Genomic DNA, 27385 nt, shown 5'->3' with positions numbered 1-27385 from the left:
AAATAATAATAAAAACAAAAAAGCCTTTGAAAATCACAGCATTCATTTATGCTCAAAACCATATAAAGAGACTATACCACTTTTATGGATCAAGATCATGGACATTGGCAATGAGGAAGGTAGTATAGCCCAATGGAGATGTCACTAAATTTGGATTCACAGGATCTGAGTTCAAAAATCTGTATTTATTGATCAGTTCAAAGTGACTATGGATAAGTTGCTTACCCTCTCTGGTCTTCAGTCCCTTCATTCATAAAATAAGGATGGGACAAGACCAGTGGTGTCAAGCTCAGATGCAAACAGAACCCTGTGGCTACATATTGACCTAGAACAATACAAGTTAATATTATCTGTGTTGTATTTTTTGTTGTTGCTGTTAAATACTTTCCAGTGATAATTTAGTCTGGTTTGGAAAATTCTTGGAAGTTTTAGGCTACTTGAAGCCTTGTCTGACATCTCTGGACTTTCTGGACTTGATCTATCTCTAAGTCCTTACCAGCTCTAAATTCATGATCCCATAATCCACAGAGTGCTAGACTCTGGCTATGGTAAAAGATGTTATACAAAAATTAAACCATTTGAAAATGGACTAGTTCATAAATAAATTGGAAGACAGAACCTGCACTAGTATAGAGAACTGGTTAATTTGTTTTATATAAAGCAACCAACAGAGAAGTTAATTTTTAAAACTCTGAACACTTTTTTTTTGTTCAAAATAAGTGAAACAATTACACTACTACTACTAACAAAAACAAAATGGCTGATGTTTCCCCAGTAATTCAAATTTGTAACATAATGTTTAATTTATAATCTCACTTGATCCTGACAACCACACTTCAAAATAGATGTTCTTTTAAATCTATTTTAACAAGAAGAAAACTGAAACTCAGAAAAGATAAATAATTTGACCAGGGTACTACAGCTAGAGATGCTGGAGGTGGATTCAGATCTAGATCTCCCTAATTTTGAGTCTAATCCTCTCTCTACCATAGTAGGCTTTTTAGTGGAGAATGTCTAATTATGACAGGCCATAGAGTGGGCCTGAACTCTGTGTTTTAATATGAAAAGATTTTCATATGGAAAAAAATATGCTCTGCTCAGCCACAAAGGGCAGAACTTGGACTAAAGTGTAGAAGTTACAGGGAGGAAGTTTCGGTCTCTATTTAAAGAGGAGTTTTTATCTGGTCAAGGCTTTCCTTCTACAATATCCCTTATAAATGGTTATGTAGCTTCTCTTTGAAGACTTCAAGAGATGGGAAACTTGCTACTTTTCCAAGCAATCTTTTCTACTTTCAGGTAACTGTAATTATTGGGAAAATTTCCCTTAAACCTGTAATTTCTACGTATCACTCCTAGATGCCATTTAGTGCTAAACAAAACAAGTCCAATTCCATTTTGGGATGGAGGTTTAAGATGTAATAGTAACTTAAGGTGTTTGGTGTTTTGTTTTGTTTTGTTTTTCTTAAGGAATATTACCTTCGGTCTGCCTGTAGAATGTAGAATCACTGCCACTAATGCTTCCTTCATTCTCCAGACTCGGCTCCAAAAAACTTGCTTCTATAATAAAATGAAAGAAAAGGGGACTTAAAAAACAGCATTCTCATAGATCACTATTGACTACCTAGACCAGTGAATGTTAAACTTTTTGAGGTAATGAGACTGTTCATTAATAATCAATCAGTTCACTCAATCATTCATTTATTTAGTTATTCATTCATTTTTTACATATTTGTACTTTTCTTTCTTTCTTCCTTCCTCCCTTCCTTCCTTTTTCATCCTTCCCTTCCTTCTTTCCTCCCTCCCTCCCTCCTTCTCTTCCTTGTTTCCTTCCTTCCTTCCTTCCTTCCTTCCTTCCTTCCTTGCTTGCTTGCTTCCTTCCTTCCTTCCTTCCTTCCTTCCTTCCTTCCTTCCTTCCTTCCTTCCTTCCTTCCTTCCTTCCTTCCTTCCTTATCTTCCATCTGAGAATCAATACTTAGTTTTGGTTCCAAGGCAGAAGAATGGTAAGGATGAGGCAATCAGGGTTAAGTGACTTGACCAGGGTCACAGCTAACAAGGATCTGAGGCTAGATTTAAAACTAGGACCTCACATCTCTAGGCCTGGCTCTCTATCCTCTAAGTCACCTAGCAGAGCCCCGCTCCCCCTTTCCTATACGAGTCATTTCCTAATGAAATTATATAATTTCTAATATTAAACCCTTCACTAAAAACATTATATCTGATAATATATGGATCATTCCATACTTGTATTCTCCCTGCCACCCCATTTTTACCTAGAGGAAAGAAATATATTTGATCATCTCTATAAAACAACAGCTGATAACAATTCATATTTAAATAGTACTTTTAAGATTTACAGAGACATTTTTATACATTATCTTATTTTATCCTCACAACATATTATTTTTCCTATTTTATAGATAGGCCAATTGAGGACGGGAGAGGATAAGTGAATGACGTGCCCAGATTCACACAGTGTGCTTCTTTGGCAGATTTGAGCCCAGGTATCCTGATGCTTCATCTACTACATTATTCTTCTGAACATGGTTCATTGAAATTAAGCAGTTTATATTATTATAGATATTATATTTACTGTCATAATTTTGCTCATATATCTTTGCTTTAATAAATACAGATATGCCCATGCCTTCCTCAATTACTAATATTCATTGTTTCTTACTGCATCATAGTTTTCCATGATAGTCATGTGTTTGTTCAGTTATTTAATAATCAATGAAGAAATTTTTAAAATTGTATAAAGTAGCTCTGACAAATGTCTTTTATTGTATAAATATCTTTTTGTTTCTAATTATTGTTACCACAAAAAAATCGCTACAGATATTTTGGAATGTAAACAATGATGTAGCAAGCACAGAATAGAAAGAAACTGTTTCTGGTGATAATGTTTTATCCAGCAGGAACAAAAAATGACTTACTAGAGGGAAGAAACCATAATTTGGAAACTAATATCATAAGGCAAAAGGAACAAGTAAATGCAATTGATTCACAAAGAGGAATGTTCTAATGATGCAAAAGCAAACTGTTCCACTAAACTGGGGAATAAAGCATCAAAGCAAAAGTAGAACAGAACGATGAGGCAAAATCCCACTTACAGATCACAAAGGGTAGGGAGAGTTTAGTGACTTTTCTCATAATTACAAATCATAATTCATAAAAATGAGACCAAATGACCACTCTACTCACAGTGTAACAATGTGCCTCTCTTCCCACAACCACTTTAACTCTATTTTCTGAAGTCAGGGAGTCTTTTTCATTTTCCTGTTGTGGCCCCAGAACTTAGAATTTTGCCTTACACATATCAGGTATTCAACAAATCCTTTTAGTTAGAATTTGATTAGCCTGAGGCAAAATCCCATAGGGGTTTAAATTTCAATTTGTGTTATTGTTAGTGATTTGGAATGTTTTCCACTTGGTGGGATTATTCCACTATTAATAGTTTTCATTTCTTCTTCTGAACAAGATTCATTCATATGATTTGATCACATCAATTTGAAGATGCTTCTAGCCTTCTGTATTAGTGTTACTAAGGTGTACTTGTACTAACATGCCTGAAATGACTGAACAACAAACTTGTATATTTCAGATATGAGACATTTATCAGAGCTATTTCAGGCAAATGAAGCACCCCTTAGTTTCTTGCTTAGGAAATTAATGAAAGAGAGAAGGTAAGGCCCATCTTCTTGAGACTCTCTTCCTCTGGCTGGGGCTTAGAGATTCTAACTGGTATCAGAAGAAGCCAGAGTTTTCTCCCGCTCTCTCATTCCTTAATATCTTCCTTCTATTGTAAATATTGTCAATAAACTACCATAAATTCCATTTACTTTAGTAATTCAATTTGGGATTTAGAAATTACATCCCTGATGACCTCCTAATAATATATTTGAGAGTTCAACCACAAATAAATTTAACAGTATATGGTGTGGAAGACATTAGTCTAAACTTATTTTCTACCAAACTGCTTTCTAATCATCATAATAAGTTGCCAGATATGGAGTTTGTGGTTTTTGGTTGTTGTCCAGCCATTTCAGTTGTGTTCAGATATTTGAGGTTTTTGTGGCAAAGATACTGGTTTGAAATTTCCTTCTCCAGCTTATTTTACATGTGAGGAACTGAGGCAAACAGGGTTAAGTACCTTGCCCTGGGTCAAAGAGATAGTAAGTGTCTGAGGCTGGATTTGAACTCATGAAGGTGACTTTTCCTGATTCAAATCCAGGGTTCTATCCACCCAGCTACCTAGCTGCTTATGGTAGTCCATTGTTTCTGGCTCTTGTTTAGTCTGCTCCAATAATTTAATGTTATCTTTTTTTAAAATCAGTATCAAATAGTTTTAATCCTTGTTATTTCACAAAATAGTTGGAGATCTTGTAATGTTAGGAATTCATTTCACTATTTTCTTTAAAGTGCTAGATAGATCTTTTGCTCTTCCAAATGAAATTTGCTAAGTAATCATTATATTTTTAAAAATGGTATAGTACTCAATCTATACATTAACTTTGATAGTCATCAGTTTTTACTATACTGAAACAGTTCTATTATAATTGATAAATGTCTCCAATTTTGTCTTTCATTTATATAAAGAAAAGTTTATAATTATATTAATATACCTTTTATGTGACTTGGTATATTAATAAACAAATATTTAGGCATTTTGTAGCTATCTTGAATGGAATATCTTAAATTTTTTTTCTGAGTTGGATTCATGTTATATATAGATGCTAATTTTATATACATATAGATTTTTAAATCTACATTTTTACTAATTCATTAGGATTTTCTAAGTGCACTATCACATATCTGTAAATAGCAATAGTTTTGTCAATTCTTTACTGGTTTTTGGATCTTTAATTTCGCTAGAACTATTGGAAATTTTAGTGAGGAAAAGGAAGTATTTTTTCTCTACCTCCCTATGCATTGGGAAATCTTACAGCATTTATTCAAGTAATGTTTGTTTTTCTCAAAGGCAGCTGCTAGTACAGTGTGTTATATTTAAAATTAATATCTATCTACCAGTTATTATTTTTCACAAGGTTCATTAATAATCACTTGAGATAGTAAAGCAGATAAGCATAGAGTTAAAGTCTTTCCTTACTCTAAGTTCTGACCACATGTAATACATTCTCTAAGAATCCCTCTCTCCCTCAACTCTCTGCTCCAGTCAAGCTTCCATGCCAAAAAGATCCAGGTGGGCTCCACCCAGTGGAAAAAGCAGTGGGCCTAATATCAAGAAGTCCTGGGTTCAAATATAGCCTCAGATACTTACTAGCTCTGTGACCCTGAGCAATTTCTTTTAACCTTGATTTGCCTCAGTTTCCTGAACTATATAATTAGGATAATAATAGCATTCACTTGGTAAGGTTGTTATGAGGATAAAATGAGATATTTGTAAAAAGTGCATAGACAGTCTCTGAATGTAGTAATATCATGTTAAAGAAGGGCATTTCCCTGGGTAGAATTTTTAGTGTTTTTAGAAAATAAATGAGTGGTATATTTTTTTTCTTTTCCTATCAAAAATCATAAGGTTTTAGTTTTTATATCATTAATTATGCTAATTGTTTTCCTAATATGGCTCATCCTTCTAGGTCTGGAATACATACAAGTTGATTATACTTTTTTTTATATTTCTGGAATTTCTTTGCTAAAATTTTATCAAAAAATTTTCTTTATTGTTAGAAAAAGTTCCTGTAAGTTAGCTTTTTCTGATTTATCCCTACCTCATCTGGGTATTAGGCTCATATATTTTTCTTAAAAGGAATTTGTAGAATATGTTCTTTTTTAGTCTTTGAAAAAATATATAAGTACTAATTATTCTTTAACCTGAGAGTACTCATAAATTCATGTGATCAGTTTCCATCCCTTCCATTCCTTTGTAATGAATTTGTCACATTCTAATGATATTAATGAGATTGGATTCTTAAAGATAATTGTTTTCCTATTTTAATACTTTATAGAGTCCTTTCACCCAGCTGCTCTTTTCCTACTTTCTTGTTGCTGTTAAACAGGATAAGAGTCTAAAAAAACTACGTTCTACCTTCTTCTGAAACCTAGACTAAATGTGAATTTTTCTCTAGAAATTTATACCTCTCTTCTTTTGACCTGAATAACTTCCCCCTTTGCATCATCTTTTTGTGGGTTGTAATCCACAAACTATTACCTAAATTCTTTCTCCTTTTCTCATCTTGACTGTTAAAACCCAAGGATTATATTTTCTTAGATCCTTTGCTTCTGGATGTTCTCTTTTTTGATATATATTATATTCTTCTCATGTAGCAATAGAAACAAAAGACATTGATTTAACTGTGGAACCTTTTCTTATTAATGATACATAACTTTTATTGTATTCCTCTTATATGAAGTATCTGCATGTCATTATTCTAAACTCTTTGGATTTATTTTGAAGAAATGATTCAAATTAATCCCTTTTGTTGAAAGTCTATCTTTCAAAAGAATAGATTTGGCTTGTTTTCTAGGATATATTATTTTGTACAAGCGACCTCTCTCTTTTTAAAATATCAAAATTCAAGTTTTTCTTTGATTTCTTATTGAAAAAGTGATTAAAAATAAAGACTCCTCCTGGGATATTCGAAATGATTTTATTTCATAGCTAAATGTCTTTCTTTTTATTGCTTGCAACAATTGTTTGACATGGAAATTCTGAAGTAAAAAGAATCTATATCTTGCTACTATAATTTGGACTTTTTTATAACCCATTTATTTCATCTATCTATACTTTGCCCTCAGTTTCTGATGTTCCTGAAGAATATCCTATTTTCTTTTTCTTTTTGGAATTTTGGTTTTTTAAAATTCATGTTCTTTCTGGGAAACCTATGTTCTAAAAATTTTCCCTTTGTACCTTATCATCAGGGCCAATGACTTTGACTTCCGCAAAATTCATGTGTTATTCCAATGTTCTATTTTTATTTAGTCCTTTTGAATCTCTTTTTCAGTATTTATAGTTCTAAATCTTCCATCATCCTTTTTCCTTTTCTGTTTGGTGAACTTCCACATCCTATGTTCTAAATTATATGTTATTTATTTTGTTCATTCCTTCTTTGAGACTTATGATTTCCTTTCTAAACTCTGTCTTATTTTCCATCCTTATTTCTTCTTTTGATATTATTCTTTAATCTTTTTTATATTCTGAACAATTTCAGAATTACTGATCCATTATTTCTGGAAGCCTAATATGAAGTATTTCTTTGCTTCATTTTTCATTAGGAGTCTTGGGGTTACTTTTCCCAATTGCTTAATGTTAATTCATTGGTTTGAGATCTTTTCTACATTACTTGCTCATTTTTTTCTTGTTTCTCTATTAGATTCACTGTTGGTTTTTCTGCTTTGAGAATAGATTTATATTTGCCGCCTCCCCCCCTTAGCTTAATTTTTTTTTTCTGCTTCTCTATAGTACTAGGTAACATTATTTTCCTGATTTCCTTTTTAGTATAAACCTCATAATTAGACAGATACATCTAGTTTTATCACCTTCTTCACTTTCTTTTCCTTTTGGCAATCTCTCTGTCTCTCCCTCCCACCCCCCAGTTTTATACTAACAAGTTCCCCCCTTCCCCCAATGAAGATTCTCTCTATTTGGGGTCCAATGAGTTTAATCTATTCTCCTTATTGAAAGGAGAGAGTAGAGGTCAGACAGGGTTATTGTCAAAAAGGGACAGAAAACAGGCTACCACATGGCTAAACCTTGACACATGGGTCTTTTATGTTGGATGCCAGAACAGGCTAAGTAGGATAAAGTATAACAAGTCTTTCATGTAACTTCTCTCCTCTTATTTTAGTCTTTACCTTGTGTGGATGTGTGTTTTTTTCCTTTTCCTTATGTGACTTTAATTGATTTCTTATTGTTTTGTGGGTAGATTTGGATAGAAGCTTTGCTGAGAATTAGCCTCTCAATTTGTTACCTAACCAGAATTCTGCATCCTTTGCTTTAAAGAAAACATTGTGGTAGAGTAAAAATATTTTAAAGTGATTAAAAATAAAAAAAAATTAATTATTGTGCCAAATATCATATAGTTGATTCCAAAAAAACCCACTTGTATCTTCGAATTTTAATTCTGAACTGAACTTTAGAAAATATCTTAAATAACTCGAAGGTTGGAGGCAACAATTTAGTCTGTAAAATGATTCATATGAATTTTCATTTTTCCTTCAACTTAAAACATGCAGAGAAAGATTTTGAGGGGATTATCTCAAATAATTAATTATACATTCATTTTGAAGCTTTGAGAGTGTTGTCCTTAATTGAGTTATATTCTATCTGTAAATGCCTCTTTAGTTTTAAAACTCTTTTTAAAACCTGATAATGACACTGAGTATCAGCATCACTGAAAGTCAACCCACATTGGAGGTGGCTGTTATTATATTTAGGTTTCTTTTGTAATCAGGATTTAGTGAATGAACTAGGTACACGGTTGCTTATTTTATCATCAGTTTTAGATGAATAATAATAATTTTGTTTTTCTTTTGTTTCTTCAGATGTCTTGATATTACCTAAATACCCTTCATGGGCATTGGCATAAAAATCAGTAAAATTAAAAATATCTATGATTGTAAATTAGTGCTGATGACTTTTTAGACCTTCTATTGACACACACCAACAATCAAGAGCCAATCACTGATTGAGTCCAAGCCCAGCATGGTATACTAATGCTGGGATCAGAAGAGTTGCATTAAAATGTCATTTCATGCCATGTGACCTTGGGTAGATTACCTAATTTCTCTGGGTTTCGATTTTCTGATCTGTAAAATAAAAGCATTATAGTAGACACAAGACATCCTCTGGAATCTCTTCAAGCTCTATGATCCAAAACCAATGAGAAGCCAGCTTTCCAGTAGTGCCATCCAGTCTGTAAACCTGACAAGTACATTTTACACAATGGAGCTTCCTCAGAAGCTAGGAGGCACAGTGGATAGTGTGTCTGGAGTGGAGTCAGGAAGACTCATCTTTCTAAATTTAAATCTGGAGTCAGACATTAGCAAGTCACTAAGATTTTGAGCAAGTCACTTAACCGTTTGCTTCAGTTCTTCACCTCCAAAATTAGTTGGAGAAGGAAATACCCAACAACTCTAGTATCTTTGCAAAGAAACCCCCAGGGGAGGGTCGCAAAGAGTTTGACATAAGTGAAATGACTGAACAAAAAGCCTTTTATTGTTTGTTTTTTTTTATCAGAATCCTATGATGACTTTATAACTTCCAAAAGGTTCTCTGGGACACCATTGGAGAAACAGCATTCTCTTTCAGTAGTTACTATTATCAAGCCACCCTTGCAAATTGATATTTAAAAAAGCACTGGGTGCTACCTACATGTGACCGAATTTGGCTAATCCAATATGCACTGGCTTCTTTCACACTGATCAGTGCCACCTCCCTGCCATGCCAGCCAGCTCTCGCTCTTTCTCCTGTTTGCTAGACTAAGACAATCCAGACATTCCATATGCAGTGGCAAGAGTTTCTCTTCACCATCCCCAACACACTCAACTTAGAAGCTCGAAGGGAAAACACAGAAGCAGAAGAGAAAGGTGACTGATAGTGTATTTGCTTTTCCTTTAAGAAAGGAAATTGTTTTATGCACTAAAATTAGGGAAGACATTTAATGATCACAGGTTCTGCACAGATGCACAAGTGAGGCTTTATTTTAAAGGTTGGATTGAATATACTCAAAGTACAGATAGAAGAACTCTTGGAATTAGATTATCCTTAAATTAGTCTGTGGTTTTGAGAGCTTTTTGTCAATTGCATTAACATACAGGTTTAGTACCTTAGATTTAATACCTCTGGACTGGTGGTAAAATGGGGGCGGGGGTTGGAGTAGATGACCTGGAAACTCTTTTCAAGCTCTAAGTGCTAACGGTCTATGGTTCTATTTTCTTCTTAGCCTCTGGTCTTAAGGAACCCTTTGGGAAAATCAGTAAAGCATTAAGCCTTAATGGCTTCAGGCTTATTTACTTGCTCCAAGACTTTTGGGACACCCTGTAATAACACATTATTTGACACATAATTAGAAAGGCCAAGGAGTTAAACATTATACCTTTTGTCCTGAATAAGAAGGGATTTCAGCCAAATTGAAATCATCTGAATGTGCTTAAACACCTCTTAATATGGTCTCTGCCTCACTTTCCTATTTCCCTCTCATTAGAATGTAAGCCCCTCTGAGGGAATTTCAACTTCTTGATGGCAGATGGCAGGAACTGCCTTCCTTTTATCCTTGCATCCCCAGCCCCTGGCACAGTGAGAGAAAGGGAAGAGACAAGAGAGGAGACAGAGAGGGAGATAGAAGAAGAGGTACGGGGAGAAAGTGAGGGGGAGGGAGGAGAAGAAGGATGGAGGAGGGAAATGGGGGAGGAGACACAGGTACAAAGACATACACAGAATACAAAACAGAGAGGAAAGTGCATGATGTACAAAGTGTAACGAGATGGCAGAGGAGGAATATAAAGCAATGAGACTCATTGTGTGTAGCTTGTAGAACTGGTCACATTTATAATCACAGGATACCTGAGTTACAAATACCAAGGCTGTTCACAGAGGAATGCATAAAGAACTCAGTTTAAAAGGGGATGGTAACTGGGGCACAGTGAATAGAGTGTCAGCCCTGGAGATGGGAGTTCCTGGGTTCAAATATGGCCTTAGACACTTGGGCAAGTCACCCAATCCCCATTGCCTAGCTCTTAGCACTCTTCTGCCTTGGAACCAAAATGCATTATTGATTCTAAAATGGAAGGTAAGGGTTTAAAAAAATTAAAAGGGGGAGGGGTGGCAATGGCTAGGATCAATGAAGTGGATAGAAATACCTTTGAGTCAGGCTCAAGGCACATCACATTGGACCCTGGCAGGGTCATATCATGTTTCAGTGTCCCAAGAAACTTGCTAAGACTCCATGTTGAAGAGGAGGAGCCGATTTGTATTTGGTAAAGAGAATTTCTTCTCTGGAACTTCCCTATTCTGACAGTCTGGTCTCCCCCTCACAAATACTTAATAGAATTTGTCATATCCTTCTTCAGCTCATTTTACAGATAAGGAAACTGAGGAAAGTAGAATTAAATGTCTTAGAACATTTAGAATAGCTCAGTGAAAAGAACTTTGGGGGCTGAGAGCCTAGGACTCCTGAACACCGAAGTGATTTTGGGCCAGACCTTCATCATCTCTGGACCTTGATGTAAAATGAGGCATTTAGGCTCCATAATGATGAAGGTGCCTTCAAGTCCTCAGTCCTCGGTGCCTATGGTTCTAGTCTGTTCTCAGCTCTTGTTCCTCAGGAATATTTTGGGAAAATCAGTAAGGACAAAAATGAAAAAAGAGCATGGACGCGTTTCCCTCTTCGCTACAAGATTGCCATGTAGCATGAGACTATATTTGGGATAACCACTACAAAAGTCCTCATGATGTTTCTGAGTTAAAAAGTCCCTTCCTATTCCTCCCTTGCCTAAATGAGGATCTTATTTTTAGATGAGCCAGAACTGAAGAGAGTGTTGAAAACGCCAACAATGTGAGATGATGACAGTAAAAAAGGCTGAAAATGAGATGGAGGCTCTTTCTCCCTCAAGATCATTTGCTAATCAAAACTATTCCTCTCTGCCAGCAGAGTAGGGAAATCAGTATGCCTCTGGACTCAACTCACATTCTTTGTGTTCATTATTCTTTTCTCATTGCTCTGACATGTTTTCCTCTGTTTTCTATCACCTGTGTAGAGTGCTGGACCTGGAGACAAGATAGCTCTGAGTTCAAGTCCAGACAAATTCCATAACCTTTCTTGGTTCCTCATCTATAAAACAGGATAATAATTTATGTACCTCTAGTGGTTTTTATGAGGATCAAATTTAAAAAATACATGTAAAACACTTTGCTAATCTTCAGGTACTCTATGAACACTGCACATCTATTAGACAGAGGGGTAGGTAGCACAATGGATAAAGTGCCAGGAAAGAAGTCAGAAATACTGATTTTCCTAACTTCAGTCTGTATGACCCTGGGCAAGACATCTAATTCTACTTTCCTCAGTTTCCTTATCTGTAAAATGAGCTGGAGAAGGAAATGACAAATCACTCCAGTATCTTTGCAAAGGAAATCCCGAATGAGGTCAAAAAGAGTTAGTAAGGGATGCCTGAAATGACTGAACAATAAATAGACTGCAGCAAACACTTTCTAACTCCAATTAGTTTCCTTGCATTGGTGGAAACTGAGGAATGTTCTCCTCATTCAGACCAAATATGGATCTATTAGTACTCAGCAAGGAAGACCTAGTCCCCTTACTAGCAAAGTGAGCAATCAATCAACAGGTACTTTTTAAAGTACCTGCTATGTGCCAGAGATGGGGTTAGGTGCTGGGGATGCAAAGATAAAGAACAAACAAATCCCTGTCCTTGAGGTGCTTACAATTTAGTGCAGTGGAGCCATGTACATATATAAGTATACATAAAACTAGGCAAAATAAATAAAAGGTCATTTTTCAGGGGGAAGTCATCAACAGCTCAGGAGATCAGGTAAGTTCTCATGGAAAGTGATACCTGAGCTGACCTCAGTGGATAATTAATAATATTCTACAAAGTTCTGAAATTAAAATGGAAATTCTTCTGCCCACAATGTGCAGGAAGAAACAAAGCCATACCTGAATTTAGAACAGAAAAGACCAATCATTGAGATGTATTTGTTGCCATGGCAAGGAGACAAAAATTAATTTTGTAACTAGCAAAAATACATTAGTTTATATGCTTTATCTAAAAATATGAAGAGCCTTCTTCATGGTAATGCTCAAGGACTATTTGTTAATTGGAAAAGGTTCCTAAGAGCTCCTTAATAGGAAGAGTCCTTAGATTAATGAGTTGGGCTTACTATATAGAGAAGACTAACTAATATGATCATAAGATGATAGGATCATTTACTTAAAGCTGGAAAGAATGCTAGAGAACATCTAGTCCAACTCTTTCATTTTACAGATCATGAAACTCAAGGTTTAGGAATGTTCAGAGATCATGTCAAATAAATGGAAAGTGGGAGAGATGGGATTTGAACCCAGGATGCTAGAGAAAGCATACTTTCCCCTGTTTATCTATATTAGGCATGACAGGTGAATGAACCTAAGAGACTTTGACCAGGCTTGTAAGCTAGATGTAAAAAAAAAAAAAGACTTTCAAGTTAAATTCTACCCTAAAACCAAATTACCATAGCAGGCTGTTTTGAATCTGTTTTTGTTGAGTTGGTTGAATCTGCTTCTTTATTTACCAATAAAATCCTCAAGTTTAATATGTGATATAACAGCTTAACCAGCTAATACAGTTTTAGGCTACATAAGTTGCGATATCAAGAACTAGGATGGTTATAGTCCAATGTTGTAAGCCCTAAAGTAGAATATAAATGCTACCTGCACTTCTCTGGCCACATATGTTATGTTCAGACCAGGGTGCCATGTTTTAGGTGGACAGGAACAAAATAGATTATGTCTAAAAGAGCATGACCAGAGGACTAGAGATATGAAGCTTAGTTGATATAACTCATAGATATTTAGGCTGGAAAATAGATGATTTTGAATGTGGTGGTATTGGTCATGTGTATGTAAGTGGTGGGAGAGGTGGTTAGGGTTAGGAGTAGAGCATTGTCTTTGCTATTTAAAGGACTATTAGATGGAAGAAGATTAGATGTGTTCTTGGTCCCAGAGAAGAGAATAAAAGCCAAGTGGGTTCAAGGGGTAGAGAAATAACTTTTGGAATACAGAAAAATCTTCCTAACAATGAGAATTATCCAAATACATTGGGAGGGAGTCAGCTTTTCATCACTGGAGGACTTGGAATGATTGCTATACAATGACCTGTTCATGATGTTATGGAAGGGATTTTTTTTTTTTTTTTGGCTCCGGTTCAGGTTAGTCTAGATGGCTTTATGATACTAAAATTTAACAGTATTCCAAAGGGAATACAACAGAGACTCCGGTTATGACTAGATTGAAGACTCCTGCTCACTATCCTTCCCTGTCCCTGATTCTGCCTTTTTAACCTTTTAGTCAATCAGGGATATCCAAATGCATTTCTGTGCCCTAGATGATTGTGCTCTATCTGCTCCCATACAATCTAGCCTGCATCCCCAGTCAGGCATCAATCAAAGCTTCACTTCATTCACATTCCTGTTATTTGCCCTTCATCAGCCTATGAACAGTCCCTGGAGCAGGGCCCAATACCTATTATGTCGAAACAAGCTCCACTCTCCAGTCTGTGCTTTTTGTACAAGTTCTTCAAGACCTTGGCGCTGCCAAAACGTTTGAAGCGGCTTTTCACGTTATTGTAGTACCATTCTAGGGACTGGGCCCTTAGGAGTCTAAAGAAAACAGATGAGAAAGAAAACAAGAACATTTAGAAATAAATGGCACCCATTCAATAATAGAGCTAGTCTCATATTTTAAGTGATGTCATAATACATATATATATGTATATATACATAATTGAAAAAGACAGAGGAGTAGAAAGAACATTGTACTTGGGAGTTAGAAGACCTGGGTTGGAACACTGATTTTTACCATTTATTTGGAAATTAAGGTCTTTGGTCTCATTTTCTTCACCACCTACCATTCTTCACCATAAATCATTTGATCTCATAAGCATTTATTAACTACCCACATTATGTTAAGTGGTAGAGATTTAAAGTCAAAGCTAAAAATAATCCTTGCCTTCAAAGAGATTACACATTATATTGTAAGGATCTAATGAGATTATTCAATTCAGCAACCAGAATTTATTAAGCTTGTGCTATGTACAAAGCATTGTGCTAAGTATAAAGAGGAAACATTGTCTGCCCTCAAATTGCTTATAGTCTAAGGAGAGTGCTGGGCATATGCTGAACATCTAGTATACCAAGCAGAATGTCTTAAGTGCAAAGGAGAAATCCAAAGAAAGCACCTTGGGAAAACTGAGGAGGGGAAAATATTTCCAGCTGGGGGGATTGAAAAGTCTGTAGGAAGAAGGAGATCATGAAATTATTTCTTGAAGGGAGAGATTTTAGGAATTTCAGTAAGAATCAAAGACTATTTTTAAGCCTTTAGACCAGACCCATATGCTTGATAAGGCCAGGAGAACTCAAAGGGTGAATAGGAGATGGTGAATAGGCCAGTTTTAACTGTGACTTAGAGTAATATGAAGGGAAATAATGAAGCTGGCAAATTAGATTGAAGTGATTGTGCAAGACCTTGAATGTCATGATAACCACTTTACATATTGTGCATGTAATAGAAAACCATCCTGAGTTTTGGAGCAGAGTAAGATGTGACCTGAGTTGTGCATTAGCAGAATTTAAGTGATTTTGAGGTGTAAATTAGTATTCAAGTTTAGGTTATTATTAATCCGAGTCTTATAGGAACAATGATCTTGAGCGCTTAAATTTGCTTTTAGTGGAAGGAGGAATGATACTGGCAAATTGAATTTGCCCCAGAAAAGGCAAAGGTCTTTGTATTTATGTTCATCTTTCTTTGCAATAGAAGAATCAAACTCTGAACTGATCAAAATAATTAAAGTTTTAACTTTACACCAAAAAAATAAATACAAGATTATCCTCTGTGATATCAGGTAAAATTATATTGTCAAGTCCCTTATCAAAATGAAACACAAAATGGCAAGAAAAAAACAACAACAAGAACAACAACAAGAAAGCATAGTGCTTGTTCCATGCCCAGCAAATCATATTCTCTTCTTGATCCCTAGACATGGACATTCAATGTAGAGAGGAAGCTGAAGTAGAAAAGACCAGTGGTTAATAACACAAGCAGGGGAGAAGGTTCCTCCCTTGACTTGACAGATTTGAATCCAGGTCCTCTGACTCCAAATCCAGTATTCCTTCCATTGTACAATGCTGTGGAGTAGTACCAAACTCTAAACAAATTGGATCAGAGTAGGCAGCCCGAATGCATGCCTAAACTAAGTCTTCTGAAGGGTGTATGACTTACTGCGCAGGGGCACTGTTGTTCTAGATCCCTCAAATGTAATGAATGTTTGTAGGGTTAATATGATCATTGATTTGGAGCTCCAACACTCTTTTTTGACATTTGAGGAAACAAAAGTTGACCGTTGGGATCAATAACTTGTATCAATATTAGCTTCTGACCTACTGTTATCAAGTGGGCAGGCAATCCAGCCTAGTTGAAGTAGTAGGGAATTCTGGCAGGTGCCAGTCAGATCAGACTACCATCATGACCACCATCTTCTTTCAGGGTCAACTGGAGATAACCCAACAGCCTTGGCCATGGCAGCACCCCCTAGATGACCACTCTGGCTTCTAGTCTACCTCTCATAGCCATTGTTAGGGGAGCAACCCTAATGCAGATTTGAACAGGCATAATATTCAAATTAATATCCAATATCTCCAAGTATTATAGTTCATAAGATTTATCAATAATCAATAATCATTTGAAGCAGTGGAAATAGATAAAGCTTGAGTAAAGACAAGTTTACCATTCTGTAAAAGTGAGAGAGAGGAGGGAGGAGCTATCCAAAATTTATCTCCTAAATGTAAGTACATAACAAGGACATAACATGAGGGCAAAAGTGAGATGGTGGGAAATGTAGTCCTGGGGTACAAAGTTCTAATTACACACAGGTACTTGCTGGTGTTGAGGTCCCTAACTCTTCAATAGCCACATCTACTAAAGACTGAGACAAGAAAGTTCTTACCGCCAAAGTTCTTGGTACCATGAAATGGCTCAATACCCAAAACAGTTATGATTTTATCAATGGAAATATCATGAAAAAAGATGCATCACCATTTGCTTTCCTGTTGCACTCTAAGGACCATGACCATGGGAGCTTTCCATCTGGCTTACAGCTAAACCTCTTATATTTGTTGCCTTCCTCAGGAACTTTATGAACACAACTACAAAACACTCTCCACACAACTAAAACTAGACTTGAACAACTGGAAAAACATTAACTGCTCATGGGTAGGATGAGCCAATATAATAAAAATGACCATCCTACCCAAACTCATCTATCTATTTAGTGCCATACTCATGGAACTTCCAAAAAATTTTTTTACTGATCTAGAAAAAAACCACAACAAAGTTCATTTGGAAGAACAAAGGATCAGGGATATTCAGGGAAATAATGAAAAAAAAAATACAAAGGAATGGGGCCTTGCAGTCCCAGATCTCAGACTATTTTATAAAGCAGTGGTCACCAAAACAATTTGGTACTGGCTAAGAGACAGAAAGGAGGATCAGTGGAATAGACTCGGGGTAAGTGACCTCAGCAAGACAGTATATGACAAACCCAAAGATCCCAGCTTTTGGGACAAAAACCCACTATTTCATAAAAACTGCTGGGAAAATTGGAGGACAGTGTGGAAAAGATTAGGTTTAGATCAACACCTCACACCCTACACCAAGATAAATTCAAAATGGGTGAATGACTTGAACATAAAGAAGGAAACTATAAGAAAATTAGGTGAACACAGAATAGTATACATGTCAGACCTTTGGGAAGGGAGAGGCTTTAAAACCAAGCAAGACTTAGAAAGAGTCACAAAATGTAAAATAAATAATTTTGACTACATCAAATTAAAAAGTTTTTGTACAAACAAAACCAATGTAACTAAAATCAGAAGAGAAGCAACAAATTGGGAAACAATCTTCATAAAAACCTCTGACAAAGGTTTAATTACTCAAATTTACAAAGAGCTACAGCAATTGTACAAAAAATCAAGCCATTCTCCGATTGATAAATGGGCAAGGGACATGAACAGGCAGTTCTCATCCAAAGAAATCAAAACTATTAATAAGCACATGAAAAAGTGCTCTACGTCTCTTATAATCAGAGAGATGCAAATCAAAACAACTCTGAGGTATCACCTCACACCTAATAGAATGGCTAACATGACAGTTATGGAAAGTAGTGAATGCTGGAGGGGATGTGGCAAAGTAGGGACACTAATTCATTGCTGGTGGAGTTGTGAATTGATCCAACCATTCTGGAGGGCAATTTGGAACTATGCTCAAAGGGTGATAAAAGACTGTCTGCCCTTTGATCCAGCTATAGCACTGCTGGGTTTGTACCCCAAAGAGATAATAAGGAAAAAGACTTGTACAAGAATATTCATAGCTGCGCTCTTTGTGGTGGCAAAAAACTGGAAAATGAGGGGCTGCCCTTCAATTGGGGAATGGCTGAACAAATTGTGGTATATGTTGGTGATGGAATATTATTGTGCTAAAAGGAATAATAAAGTGGAGGAATTCCATGGAGACTGGAACAACCTCCAGGAAGTGATGCAGAGCGAGAGGAGCAGAACCAGGAAAACATTGTACACAGAGACTGATACACTGTGGTATAATTGAACGCAATGGACTTCTCCATTAGTGTCAATACAATGTCCCTGAACAACTTGCAGGGATCTAAAAAACACTATCCACAAGCAGAGGATAAACTGTGGGAATAAAAACACCGAGGAAAAGCAACTGCTTGACTACAGGGATGGAGGGGATATGACTGAGGAGAGACTCTACATGAACACTCTAATGCAAATACCAACAACATGGAAATGGGTTCGAACCAAGAACACATGTGATACCCAGTGCAATCGTGCATTGGCTATGGGAGAGGTGGTGGGAAGGGGGAGAGAGGAAAAGAAAATGATCTTTGTTTCCAGTGAATAATGTTTTGAAATGACCAAATAAAGTAATGTTTAAAGTAAAAAAAAACAAAAACAAAAACAAAAAAACAAAAAAATGTAGTGTTTTCCTCTGTAAATGCTTAATAAAACAATAAATACTTAATAAAAAAAGAAAATATTCCCCACCTCAATATTAATCCATCTGTAAAATCATCATAGCTCCTACCCCTATCACTGGTTTTCTCATACCTTAATTCATTTATAGAAATTTACAGACATAGCCTGTTCAATTAGCTTATATTTATCAAATGTTATATGCCTTGAATTTTATTCTTCAGGTTCTATGGAAAATAGGAAAAAGAGTACAAGATACTATCCTTGCCCTTCTTAGATCTTTTTAGAGAGATAAGACTTTCTTTTTTCAATTAGATTAGGAAACTTCTTTATAGGTAATAATAATAGCTAACATGTATAGAGTGTCTTAAGGTTTGAAAAGCACTTTATATCCATTGTTGTATACCTTTTCACAAGAGTCTTGTAAGCTAGGTTCTGTTTATTTTTGTCATCATTGTACAGATGAGAAAACCGAGGTTAAGAGACATTAAGTGACTTGTCCAGGGTCACACAGTCAATAAGGGTCAAACTCATGATTTAATCTAAGGTCTGCCTGACTCTGAGTCCACCACTCTATCCTCTACACTAACTAGCTGTCTTCTAGGAAAGAATTTATCTTTTATATTTATATTTATTTATATATATATATATATATATATATTGAATCCAACCTTGCCCCACCAGTAATATCTAGAAATGGGGTATACTCAGTCAGTAAATAAACAATTATTAAGTATTTATTATGGGCCAAGAACTGTGCTAAATGCTATTCACATAATGCTCACTAAATATTTGATTTTCTCCTCATTTCTACCCTGATTGAATATAAGAAGTGTGACGTCAGTGACAATTAGTGTAACCTTAACTCTGATATTTATTTTGGACTCTTCTTAATCTGGTGGACTTTATCTGTGAAAAGGGATCAGAGTCTTTTGGAAAGACTTTGGAATGAAATAAACTAATGTCCTGGGCTATATGGGGCTTGGCTTATTGAGTAAATAAATCCATTCTTGAAATGGCATTGATCTCTTTGGGGTAATTCAATAAGATGTCATTGTGTAGTTCATCACCATTATAGAGAGGACAACATGGGATTTAGTGGGAAAAGGATGTGAAACAAATTATATTTTTGGGGAGAAGATAATTTACTCGAATGGCTCATGAATTATGACATGGAATCCCATAAGGTGCTCATTCCCCAAAATGCTAGTGATTCAATCAGAATGGAAGAGGGTGACAAAAAAGCACATGAACACACCATTACAAGGAAATCACTTCATATTCTGTGGCTGCCTGGACAATTTGGACTGTTTCAGGAATGGAGGGAATTATGATTAGCATTTGTTTGGAAGTTTCTGAGGCTGGAAATCCAAAAGAGACTTTGGGATGCGTGGAGTTCTCCTTTGATGCTAAATCCTAATAACCTCCTTTCCCTACTGCATTCACAGAATGATGACAATGAATTTTCTAACGTTTTCCTCCCAGTTGCTAATGCTCAGATAAGTCACAATGACTGCAGAATCCTTGCTGCAGAGAAAGCATTTGAAAGAAAAGTAACTCTTCTATAGATGTTGAATAAAAGAACAATTCAAAAAGAAAAAGCCTATTTTTTGGTGCATTTCACAGTCTTTTCATTTGGCTTCTCTTTCAAACTGAGCTTTGTCTAAGAGACTATCCTGCATCTCAGACAATAAAATAGCAAACCATTGCCTTCCTCTCCACCCCACCAAGTGAAACAACAGGAACTCCCCCAAATTTATTATCAAAGTAAAGCATCTCATCTGTTATGAAGAATATGGTGAAGATTCTTGAGAGAAGGAAATCTATACCTATCAGATGCTATACATTATGAAAGAAGTCTTTGCACTAAGTCCAAGTCGGATGCTTCAACCTTGTGCAAAGGCTTTGTATTCTTCATATTTGTCACAATCTTTCTTTTCTGCTTGCATTTGCTTAGGACCATGCCTGGCTTGATGAATACTGTTGATCAACCTATTATATAAGCTTTTGTGATTTCATTGGTATATGGAACTCCCCAAAAGGGAATTCTTTCCACCAGTGTACCTTTGTGATGGTGGTCTTAACAGTTATCTGGGTGTACTGAAAAGTTGTAACAGTCACAAAGCAAGTATTCATATCAAGGGCAGGTTTTGAATACAGGCTTCTCTGCCTTCAAAGTCAACTCCAGATCCAGCTTGGACATTCTCTCTGGCTGTCCCCCAAGGCATAGAATGCTCTCCCTCCTCCTTCACTCCTACTATTTACCTCCCTGGAATCTTTTACTTCACAACTAAAATTCTTCTTCTACAAGAGAATTCTTCTAATCTATCTTAAACCTAAAACTTTCCCTCTTTTAATTATTTCCTATTTTTCCTGTGTATAGCTTGCTTTGTACATATTTGTTGGGAGGTTGTCTCCTTTAAATCATAAGCTTCTTGAGGACAGAGACTGTCTTTTGCTTTTTTTTTTTTAATCACTAGACATTAGCACAGTGCCTAGTACACAGTAAATACTTATGATCAATTCATTGATTGTGCTTTAAAGTTTGCAAAATGTTACACAAATCTCATTTTGTTCTTACAGTGACTCTGGGTGATCTGCTGGTATTATTATCTCTAGTTTACAGGTGAGTAAAAAGAGTCAGAAAGAAATAAAGTGACTTTTCAGGGGTCACATAATTAGAAAGTATCTGATGATAGATTTGGACTCAGTCTTCCAGAGAGTAAGACTAGCACTCTATCCACTTTTCTAGAGTCTAAAGAGCTCAAGTGACTTGGCTAGATTATACATCCATTATGTGTCAAGAGGTAGGACTTAACCCCAGGTCTGCTGACTCTCAATTAATCAATAAACACATCTTTTTAACTACCTACTATGTGCCAGGCACTGTGCACACAAATCAAAAAAAGGAAATAATTTTTACTGTCAAGGAACTTACATTCTAAGTGACTCAACAAGTACAGATCTACATTTATACAAAATAAATATAAGAAGAAATGCAAATGAATACAAGGTAGTTAAATTCAAGATGGTTAAGGAAGAAGAGGAGCCCTAGGAGTGGGTATTCAGGAAAGACTTGATGGAGAGGAGGATGCTTGGGCTGCTCCTTGAAAGAAGAGAAGGACTCTGCCATATTCCCTATTGTTAATGTACCAAAATTTAGTTATTTCCCTATATTTGGATCTATCTGTTGTTTCTAGTTTTTTGGCATTACCAATAAAGTCATCCCTCAATACTTTTGAATCAATAAATTCCCTTTTCTTTTTCAGATTAAGTTCTTCTGTTTCCCATCATGGTAAGAAATGTATCTTGGGATTATTTACTGTGAAAAACTGGCATGAAATGTCGCCAGGTTCCCTGAGGAAAGAGGCAATAAAGACCCAAAGAATTATTTTTTTTCTATTTGTTCCTTCCTTTCCTTCTCTCACAGTGGAGTGAGTGAATTAATTTAACAATTCAACATTTATTAAATGTATTTATTAAAGTACTAACATATTTATAACTGAAATAAAGAATCATTCCCATTAGAAAGAATGTCCTTTATCAATCATAGAGATTTTGAATTCCATCCCTTTCTGAGACAATGTTTTTACTTAAGCATATATTTATTTCTACATCAATAGGATTAGAAATTAACTGAGTACAACTCTGAAAAAAAGAAGCTACAAAATGTAAGAATTATTTAGTATAAGAGAAGCTTACCTTTGGAGTAGGGAGGTACTGATGTGTTAATTTGGAGAGGAGTAATTCTATATCTCTTAACCATCACAAAAGAAAATAAAACCAAAAATGCAATTAAGATTGAGTTATACCACTTCTTTACTCATTTGGGACAACAAATGCCTTAAGAATGTTGTAGTTGAGGGATGAATTGCAATTCTCTTTACATGTTTTATTAATTTTCCTTTAACATATCTATTTGTTTCTTCCCCCTTAGTATAAGCTAATGTTTTGTTTTTCTAATGCATATTTAATGTATGAATCATTTGAGATTTGATGCACATTCTTACTGATAGTAGCATGCAGTAAATAGACTAAGTAGGGAAGCAAGGTCACATGGATTATTTAAAAAATGGCCCTAGATTATAGAAAAGCAGATTGTGATACAAAATGGTTGGGGATAGTACGTTATGGATAATAAAATATTTTGATGGAAAAAAAGATTACCAATCAGAACATTAGTGACATCCCTGTTTTTGAAGTTTTAAAATTTTTGGTTTTTGACTGCATCTATGACTTTACCAATAGAGGAGGCTCTCAATGAGGAACTTCTACCAAAAAAAATAAGTGTCTACTCTGCAATTTCCAGTCTGGGGCCCTAAGTGTTTGACTGGTCATACAGCCAGGATCTGTTAAAGGAATGACTTGAATACAGAATCTTCCTGACTTCAGTACCAACTCTGAAGCCACCATATCATCCTGTTTCCATTTAGAGACTTCAAATGCAATAAACAAAATATATACAAAATATAGGGATCTGTGATTTTACTGTATAGACCATCCCATCCAGACCTAGTTACTGGAATAAGATTTGTGTTTATACTAGGTTTCTGTAATTTAGTAGCTGAGTAACCCTATGCAAGTCACTTAAACAGTCTGTCTCATTCAGTTAATGGATTGGTGAACTTTTTGGTCTATTTTTATTATATTTAGCCTATTATATGTTTTATCTTTTTGCTTTTTTAATTGAAAAATTATTTAATAATTAATTTAGAATATTTTTCCATGGTTACATGATTCATATTCTTTCACCTCCCTCCTCCATAACCAATAAGCAATTCTACTGGGTACTACATGTGTCATTGATCAAGACCTATTTCCGTATTGTTAATATTTGTGTTAGGGTGATCACTTAGAGTCTACATCCCCATTGATGAACATTTGTTACGTGCCTGTTATGTACCTCTCTCCCAGGGTTGTTGTCAGGATCAAATGAGATAACATTGTAAATATCAGAGTGCCATATAAATGTTACCCTCATCATCATTGTCAACATCTCCATGAGGATATAATAATTAAAAATGGGTTTGACAAATATAAGAATTAAAAAATTGAATTGTGGTCACCATTTATAAAATTAACTCTCCAGTCATGAGAATGTTAGCAGCTTTAATAGCTTTATTACATCAGGGTAGAGATATTAAAGTGTAAGATTTAGGAAAAAGGTAAAAAAAAAATTGCCTAGCTACAAATACCCTAAGTCCTAATCCTAGTGCCTCCAGACCACAAATGTGAATCTGAAAGAGAATCCCATCAGAATCCAAGGTCCTCATCAGGAAGCCAAAGTCCAAAGAGGCAGGAGATTCTGAAAAATCTGCCGAGAACTTTTAGTGCACAGGAGACCAAGAGCACCAAGAATCTCACCAAACATTGAAAGAAGTGTCTCACTAAAGCACCAACTAAGCGAGAGAGTCCTCACCAAAAAGCCAAGGAAGGAATCCCAATTCAATCTTCTCCTTTTTATAGTCCTTTTTCCATGTCACTTCTTGTCTCTTTCCCACTTCACAGGAACCAATCACAGCCTCCCAATTTGCCTAGTACTGCCCAAGATGGGGGGCAGTGGTTGTGGCTTTTGGGGGTATGAGTTTTTTTTCTAAGTAACTGACTTGTGAACTCTCTTACTTAGTGAATTACTAAATGTTAACTAAGTTAAGTTGCTAAGTGTTAAGTAAGATTAAATTAAAGATTGCTGATTGATTACATTAAAAATAAACAAAGAGTTTAATTCTCTCTTCACAAGGATGAAGTTAAAATATTAAAAACAATATATATTTTTATATTAACCTATGATTTCATTGGAATATGGAGGCTTTTGAAGAAGAAATTCTCTACCAAAGCTCTCTACAGATCAGGAGGCTCTCTACAATAGTTTTAGAGAACTGGCAAGGGTTTGATGGGGACAGGGCAATGAAAAGTTAAGTGATCTACCCAGGGTCATTCAAATTCTGAGGCAGGATTTGAATCTAAATCATCTGGCCTGTGGGGCTAGCTCTTTATCTTTTACCTAATACTCAAAATTAAGTATGATAATACCTCATGTTGAGCCATCTTTTTTTTTCTAATAAGCTCAAACTGATGTATTATTTCAATTAAATCACAATTTAAAAAAGTTCAGATACTCCCCCACTTGATTTATTAATTTATTTACTTTTAAAACTCTTATCTTCCATTTTGGAATCAATATTGTGTATTAGTTCCAAGGAGGAAATGTAGTGAGGGCTAGGCATGGGTATTATGTGATTTGTCCAGGGTCACAGAGCTAAGAGGAGTCTGAGGCCAGTTTTGAACCCAGGACCTCCCATTTCTAGGCTTGGCTCTCAGTCTACTGAGCTACCTGGCTACCCTGATACTCCCTAATTTAACAGAGATTGTAACACCTTCAAGGCCTCATTAGTAAATCTTCATGAATTTCTGGATTAAAAAAAGAATTTATTTGGTAGTCAGCCTTCTAGCAATGAATTTCTTTGCATTTGGTGCAGTGGGCTCTCTGATGGCAGCTACACAGTCCACTGTGAGACCCATACTTGGAACCTTTCTAGTATGACAGCACATGCCCTAGCTTAGACGTCCCTGGCCTTTGAAAACCCAGATTCACCTCCACATTGCAACTAGGTATGAGGGAAGGACTTTAGAAGAGGATTAAAAATAATATTTCTCAATATTAATAACTTCAAGGTAATTGAATTATACATATCCTTTTCCAAAAATGTTTTCTGCTATTGCACTAAATGAATTTGTAAATGCAATGTATTCCTATTAGAATGTGACTGAAATAATTCAATTCAATATAATTCAAGAACAGCAGTGAAATTCCTTGAGCCATAGCACTTATGAATATCAGAATAATTTTGATTCCATTAGACTAGAATTTGTTGGAAGAGAAGAATAAAAAGCAAGAACCAGCCAAAATAAAGAATTGCCCAAACATAAATAGATTGAATATGTAAGTGAAGATGATAGAGATAAAACGAGTTGCTCATTTGCTTGCCAGTGGCTTTCTCACAATGTGACTTCTTTTAACATTTCTAGGCTTATTCCATATTCAACAAAGCAATCTCCCACATGAAGCTTGAGGGGATCATTGTGGGTCTTGAAGGGAGGAAGGATGGATTTCTCCATTTTCTTCTTCCCCCACCTGCCAGCAGAAGCATAAGGTTGGAATCAGAAACCTGGACTCTAATTTCCTCAGAGAGAGGAAATAGCAGGATAGAATGATAATCTACCTTCTTCCTTAAATACTGTTAGTCTAGGGGCATTCCTTTTCATGTTCAAACTTAAATTTTGGATTAATCTTCATTAAATGGGAATAAAAGAACCCCAAGCTCAGTATCCCAGGCTTGACTTTCTTCCCAACAAATGCCATTTCCACAATGAACACAAATAGCAATTAGGAAAGAAATCCATTTATCCAAATTGATAATAAAACAGAAATCAGAAAAAGTATACACAGGATAATATATAATAGACAATACAGAGCAAAGGAGCTCACCCATTGGGAGTGATGTAACTCAGCTGGACCAAGAAAGAAGAGTTTAAGATATTATCCAAAGCGAAATTCCTCCAAGGTGTCTAGTATAGTAAATAGGGGATAAAGGCATGATAGAAGCTGCCAGCTCCTTTCATGTGGCTTCTTCTCAGTCTTATTCTCCTTTTAGTAACCTATGAGTTTTGCATGGTCTACCTTCTTTCAGAAGTCAGAAGAGGCTTAAATCTGAAGAGACTAAAGAGCTCAAAGATACTCAAAGAAAAAAATTCAAGAGATTTACAGCTCTCCTCTCTCTTGTACTCTCATCAATTCTGCCCTGTCCCTCATGTAGGCAGTGGGTGCTAAGTGGGTGATGGAGACATCAATGAGTAAAAAGTCCCTTACCAATGAGCTTTGGCATTCAGGTCACATATATTATTCCCTTCAGGAATTCTATGGTCTTGCCAAACTGGCATATTTGCTCTCTCTCTCTCTCTCACATGATATGTGATACGCCATATTCCTGGTGCCATGTATTTGCAAAAAAGATACCTCCAGTTCTTAGAATATGGTCCCTCCTCACCTCTGCCTCTTAGAATTATCAGCTTCATTGAAAGTTCTACTCTTCTTATCTTCCCTCCCAGGTGCCAATGATGACATTCATGCATATTTTGCACTTACATTTATGTATGACATTTTTCCAGATATGATATAAGGTCCTTGGGGATAGGGATTATGTCATTTCTGTATTCATCTCAGGTGCCTAGCACATTTCTTGCCCCAATGGTAGGCAGCTAATAAATATTGACAGTTTGGGTGATTTTAAAGGGGATGAAATTGCTCCCTATGACAACTTATCTAAAGATATCGCCCTATACTCCAGGCCTGAGCATCATTGACAGTGAAGGGAAGTGGAGAGGAGAGGGGGCAGCAACAGAATTCATAAATTAGGGGAGCTTGGGAGAAAACAAAAATGGTAAAAGCAAAATGGGAGAACAGGCTTTGCTAGGTTTGACTGAGATCTCTCTTGAGGGAACTAAGGCACAAAAAAGGCTATTAAAAAAAGAGATAGTAAACAAAGAACAAAACATGCCCCCACCCCCTAAAAAAACTGTAAGAAGGATAGTAACTTAGTAAGGACATCAACCTAGTTGCTTCTATTGAAACATTTTCTTCTAACTCAAAAAACTAAAGAGACTGGA

At 35.8% G+C, this 27385-nt stretch overlaps 1 protein-coding gene across 9 annotated transcripts in view; it reads right to left on the bottom strand.

Annotated features, from left to right (window-relative positions):
- MYRIP (myosin VIIA and Rab interacting protein) overlaps positions 1-27385 on the bottom strand; it is a 448499-nt gene that overhangs the window by 73766 nt on the left and 347348 nt on the right. For all 9 annotated transcript variants that reach the window (XM_007505045.3, XM_056800212.1, XM_056800214.1 and 6 more), the window contains exons 4-5: positions 14196-14332; positions 1477-1557 (exon numbers count right to left, since the gene is read on the bottom strand). In XM_007505045.3, the coding sequence (XP_007505107.2) occupies positions 1477-1557; positions 14196-14332 (218 nt within the window). The remainder of the gene's footprint in view (positions 1-1476; positions 1558-14195; positions 14333-27385) is intronic.

The sequence above is a fragment of the Monodelphis domestica genome, chromosome 5 (assembly GCF_027887165.1).
Source record: "Monodelphis domestica isolate mMonDom1 chromosome 5, mMonDom1.pri, whole genome shotgun sequence".
In the NCBI taxonomy this organism is placed as follows: domain Eukaryota; kingdom Metazoa; phylum Chordata; class Mammalia; order Didelphimorphia; family Didelphidae; genus Monodelphis; species Monodelphis domestica.
This window is presented reverse-complemented; position numbering and strand designations above follow the sequence as displayed.